The sequence below is a fragment of the Tamandua tetradactyla genome, chromosome 1 (assembly GCF_023851605.1).
Source record: "Tamandua tetradactyla isolate mTamTet1 chromosome 1, mTamTet1.pri, whole genome shotgun sequence".
NCBI classification, from domain to species: Eukaryota; Metazoa; Chordata; class Mammalia; order Pilosa; family Myrmecophagidae; genus Tamandua; species Tamandua tetradactyla.
In genome coordinates, this window is record NC_135327.1 from 23,109,901 (window position 1) to 23,114,828 (window position 4,928).

The following is a 4,928-nucleotide window of genomic DNA, read 5'->3' on the forward strand; positions in this document are numbered from 1 at the left end:
ACATTTCCCTTTTATCAGGGAGGTAAAAGTTTAACAGCAAATTTATGCTTTTATCTCACTGGCTAGAAATGAATCACATGGGAAGTGAGGGACCCTGGACAGCATTTCCTGTTATCTGGACTCTATAATAGATGACAGAGAGGAAGACTGGCGACCCAGCAGGGGTGTCTGCCCAAAATGAGATAATATACACCTGGAAAGCAAAACAAGCCCTTAGAAAGGGCTATAACGTTTTCATAACAATAATAACACTTATTATCATCATCATTAATGTTATTGCCATCTTTACAGGCTCTGTCATCCTGGGCATCAAATCTTCTTGGCTTCTAGAGCCAACAGGGACCTGTACCCTTAACGATTTCCCTCCCTTCCTCCTTCTGTTCAGAGCACGAAAGCTCTTTAAAAAAAAAAAAGACATTTTCTAACGCGAGCCATTTCCTGTTCTCATTAGCTCTCTCCTCTGACTTGGCCAGACCCTACTTCCAGCTTGAAGAAGGTGGGAGACCATAGAAATCCAGGGTTCCTCAGGCCCACGACCAGGTCAACGTCAAGGTCTCTTCTAAGAATACCGAGATGAAAACAGCAGAAAAGACAACCCCAAATCTTGGGCAGACCCTGGAGTGGCTAAGAAAGGAACTGGTAAGGCATTGCTTTTCTTCCATTTACGGGCCCCGTCTCATCTTTTCCAACGTTCCCTGGATGTAATGTATACTCCTAGGCTGGGAGGCTGCAGGCTGGGCTGTGGCCCCCCCAGGGACCCCTCAGGGACCAGCCACACAGCGCACAACTGCAGTTTCAGGTGCTGGGATAAATAGGCCGCGGCCTGCATCAGAAGCGCTGTGTGTAGTGCCTGCCGGATTGGGTTTGAAATGACACCGAGTTCCTGAGTATGTGCCCAGCTCTGCTACTGTGTGGCCTCCAGCAAGCAGCTTACCCTTTTCCAGCCTTAGTTTCCTTATCATAAAATCATTATTCCAAGGGTCGTAGTAAGGATTCAGTAAGGATCCTTTGAGCATGCTTAGCATATCCACATCAGCTATTACATCCTCATCCAGGAGGACATGGAGTGTATCTGCTGTCTTAGGCTGGTCCTCTAGAAAACAGAGGCTCAAATAAGAATTAAGATACAAAGAATTCATTTGGAGGTACAAACTCAAGGAGGTGAGAATGGGAGAGGTAGGGAACTGAGGCAAAGACCAATGCTATGGGAGGTCATGTGTTGTGTTACTGAGCTGGCTACCACTTCCGAAGGAGGTGGAAGGATTTCTTCGCAGGGGTTGAAGGTGAAACTGTACCTTGGGGAAGAAAGAAAGGAAAGGAAATTTATCTACCAAGCCCATTCTTGTCTCCCATTGCGCTGGCCAAGGTCTGCCCCACAAGACACCAGCTCTCCTGAACTTACGTGTTATGTTTCTTGGCTCTTGGTGGCAGTTGCACCTCTTGCCTTTCATTGTGGTGTTTTCTTCAAATCCAAATGTGGAAGGGTGCCCCAGAGTGCCTGGGACACCAGCAAGAGAGAGAAGGAGGCAGTACCGGGAATCTCAGAAGGTACCCAGGGTTCATGTAACAATGTGTCAGCTCCTCATTCTCGGGAGGGACAGACAGGATTGTGTGAACATGACTCTGGTGGCTTTTTCTGGGTTGCCAAGCAACAATCCAACTGGGACCCAACTTTGTCTTCATCCTAGCCAGGGGGGGTTGTTCCAACTGGGCTTCTCTTGGAACCTGGGGTTCCTGTCTCCAGGGGCTGCAGCTTCCCATGGTCTTCAGGCATCCAGATGCTGGGCAGCAGACCTCCCCATGCTCTCCTGAACGATGCCCACCTAAGCTGAGACCTTGGCCCCTTTAACTTTTCTCAGCAGGGAAGGGGAGTTATCCGGCCTTCCCCACAGGGTCAGGTGAGGTATAGAGGGTCCCGGCCCATTTCATAAACTGCACCCACCATTGTTATTTGTGGGAAGAGGCTGCACCCCAAACCCTTCTTTGCACTTTGTCTAAAACCAAGGATGAAAACCTGTGACTCCAGGCCAAATCCAACTCATACATATGTTTGTTTGTGTGTTTGCTTGTTTTGGGGGGAGGGGGTTTGCACAGTTTCAAATAATATTTTTTAAACCATATTTGCCATCATTTAAAAATTTGGAGAGGTCACATAAAGATCCAGATTTCTGACTTCTCTTGAGCACTGGGGAGATATGACCACATAGGGCCTGCCTCCTTGTATGATCCCCCTGGGCTAGACCGAGGAACGTTGTTCCCTCTTGGGCCAACAGCAAGTGCAACCCACCCACTTCTCACCTGGCAGTCCCTGCCTGTTCCCTGCAGCCCCAAGGGGTAAGCCTTGGTGTATTAATCAGGGTGCAGTAGAGAAACAAACCTGATACATAAATATTAAAAGATTATACAGGGTGCACCGGTGGTTCAGTGGTAGAATGCTCTCCTTCCACGTGGGAGACCCGGGTTCAATTCCCAGACCATGCACCCTCCCTCCCGCCCCCTCCAAAAGAAAAGATTATATGAATTGGCTCATGCAACTGTGGAGATTTGCAAGTCTGAATTCCACAAAGGCAGGCCACAGCTACTTCAGCTGGCTGGCTTCTGCTTTCTGCTTGCTGAAGTCATCGGTTCTCCCTTTAAGGCCCTCAGCTGGTTGAATGAAGCTCTCTCATTGACTGTAGATGTCATCAGCCCCAGATGCCACCACCTGACTGCAGGCAGCACTTGCTTGACCACCCAACTGGACACCATAACTTGGCCACATTGACCCATGAACTCCGCCACCACACCTAGTCTAAACCTTCCCCTTCATGTAGCTACCTACTCTCTTGGTGGTATTGCTAGTGCTTGAGTAGAAGAAACCCCTTTATCTTCTCATTTGTAAAGTGATTAGTTTGTTCCCAAAATAAAAATATTATTTTTAATGGAGAAAGAAGGTTAATAATGATCTCTCAGAGAGCAAAAGAGAGATTGCGAATACTTAAGAAGTAATTCTACTAATCTAGTTAACTAACTAACTAATACTAACTAATATGGATTAATTGTGTGCATAGGCCTCATAGGAAAACTGGGAACTGTTCACCATGGTTGCTTCTGGGGAAGCAGTGGGATAGGACAAGGAGTCGAGGACATTTTTAACTCTATACTCTTTTGTACCTTTTAAATTTTGTGACATGTATAAGAATTACCTAGTCAGAAAAATAGCATTTTAATATCTAAAAAGAGAGAATATATGGGGAAAAAATGCCCAAGGGCAGAGAATGAGTGGTGGTGGGGGGCACAGTAAGTAATGATGGTAGAGAATTCTAGCACAAAGGTTCTCAACATTTTGGTCTTAGGATCCCTTTATGTTCTTACAAATTATTGAGAACACAGAAAGCTTTTGTTTATGTGAGTTATATCTATCAATATTTACTAAATTAGAAACCAAAAGTGAGTTTTTAATGTTCATTTATTAATGCATGTAAACAACAAACTCATTATGCGTTAATAAAATAATTTTATTAAAAATAACTGTTTTTCAAAACAAACATTAATGAGAAGAGTGGCACTGTTTTACTTATTGCAAATCTCTGTAATGCTGGGCTTAATAGAAGGTAGCTGGATCTCATGTCTGTTTCTTCATTCAATCTTTGCGTTATCACACACCATGTAGCTTCTGGAAAACTCCACTTTACACTCCTGAGAAACTGAAATTGAAAAAGGCAAATAAACTCTTAGTATCGTTATGAAAATAATTTTGACTTTGTGAGCCCCTTAAGGGTTTCCAGGACCCAAGGGGTCCCTAGATATCATGTTGAGAACCACTGTTCCAAAGGGTTCCTGCCAGCCTACAGGGTTTTCTCTACTTTGCCTTAATATGAAGCCATTATCATCTTAATAGCTATAGAAATATTCGTTTGCTACAGTGAGGATTAAAAGATATGGTGAGGTTGTAAATAAGAATAATAATATTGAATGATAATGATGTTGATGATGATGATGTAGTGGATAATCACAGATCTCGGTAGCCCAGCATGACACATTTTAGAGAGTGGTTTCCAGTGGGATAGTTCGTTCAGTCCTCACAAGAGCCTTGCCAGGTAGGTGTTTGTGTCCCATTCTGCATATCAAGAAACTAAAGCTTCGGCGGGCACAATTTCTGTGTGGTAATGCAGCTCGCAAGGGGAGATCCAATGAACGAGTGCTGCAAATGCGCCTTGTGGGAAGCATGTGGCACTATGCACAGTCCCTCCCAGACTCCTTCTCTCTTCCAGTCTGAGATGCAGGTGCAAGACCAGAGACTTCTGCTCACGCTGAGGCATCTTCACAGTGTCCTGGAGGAACTGCGTGCCGAGAGTGCCCACTGGGACGATGCCAGGTGCGATGGAGGGACAGCTCCCACCAGAGCTCGAGCGGGCTCTGAAGGTCAGGGCCGCCCGCCTACCTGCTCAAGACAGCTGGCCCAGCTCCTCAGCGGGGAAGACAGCAGGCGAAGCTCCCTCCCTTAGACAGGCCAGAGCTGACATGGGCTTAAACCCTGCCATCACTGGTCTAAACATTATGGTGTTAAGGGGGAGAGCCCTGGAATAAGAGTCAGGAGGCCCTGCCTCTGGGTTCACCCCTGCCCTCATCTGTGAGGTGTCCCTGGACCTGTCACTCAACCCCTCTGTGCACCTAGTTCCTTTTCTATTATTTCTCAAAGCTTTTGTGTGAGGCACAAATAAGATACTGGATGTGAACATGCTTCAAAAGTACAAACATGTCATGTGATTTCTAGTAAGCACCAGGCAGTAATCTTATACTTGGGAATTTCCCACAAGACAATCGTTAAGACAAAGAAAGAGTCGATATGCAGGAATGTTTATAGAGCGTTGCCATGGTGAAAAATCAAAACACTGTGTAGTGACTTGGAGGTTATTTTCTGTCTTCCCAGCAGGCCTTCCAAGAAA

General features: G+C 45.7%; 1 protein-coding gene across 1 annotated transcript; it reads left to right on the forward strand.

Moving 5' to 3' along the window:
* Nucleotides 1-475: 475 nt before the first annotated feature.
* On the forward strand, nucleotides 476-4,487 carry C1H20orf202 (chromosome 1 C20orf202 homolog). The gene is made up of 2 exons (XM_077160172.1): nucleotides 476-639; nucleotides 4,254-4,487. Exons 1-2 carry the CDS (start codon nucleotides 574-576, stop codon nucleotides 4,485-4,487), a joined length of 300 nt encoding a protein of 99 aa, XP_077016287.1. The 5' UTR covers nucleotides 476-573.
* The last annotated feature ends 441 nt before the right edge of the window (nucleotides 4,488-4,928 follow it).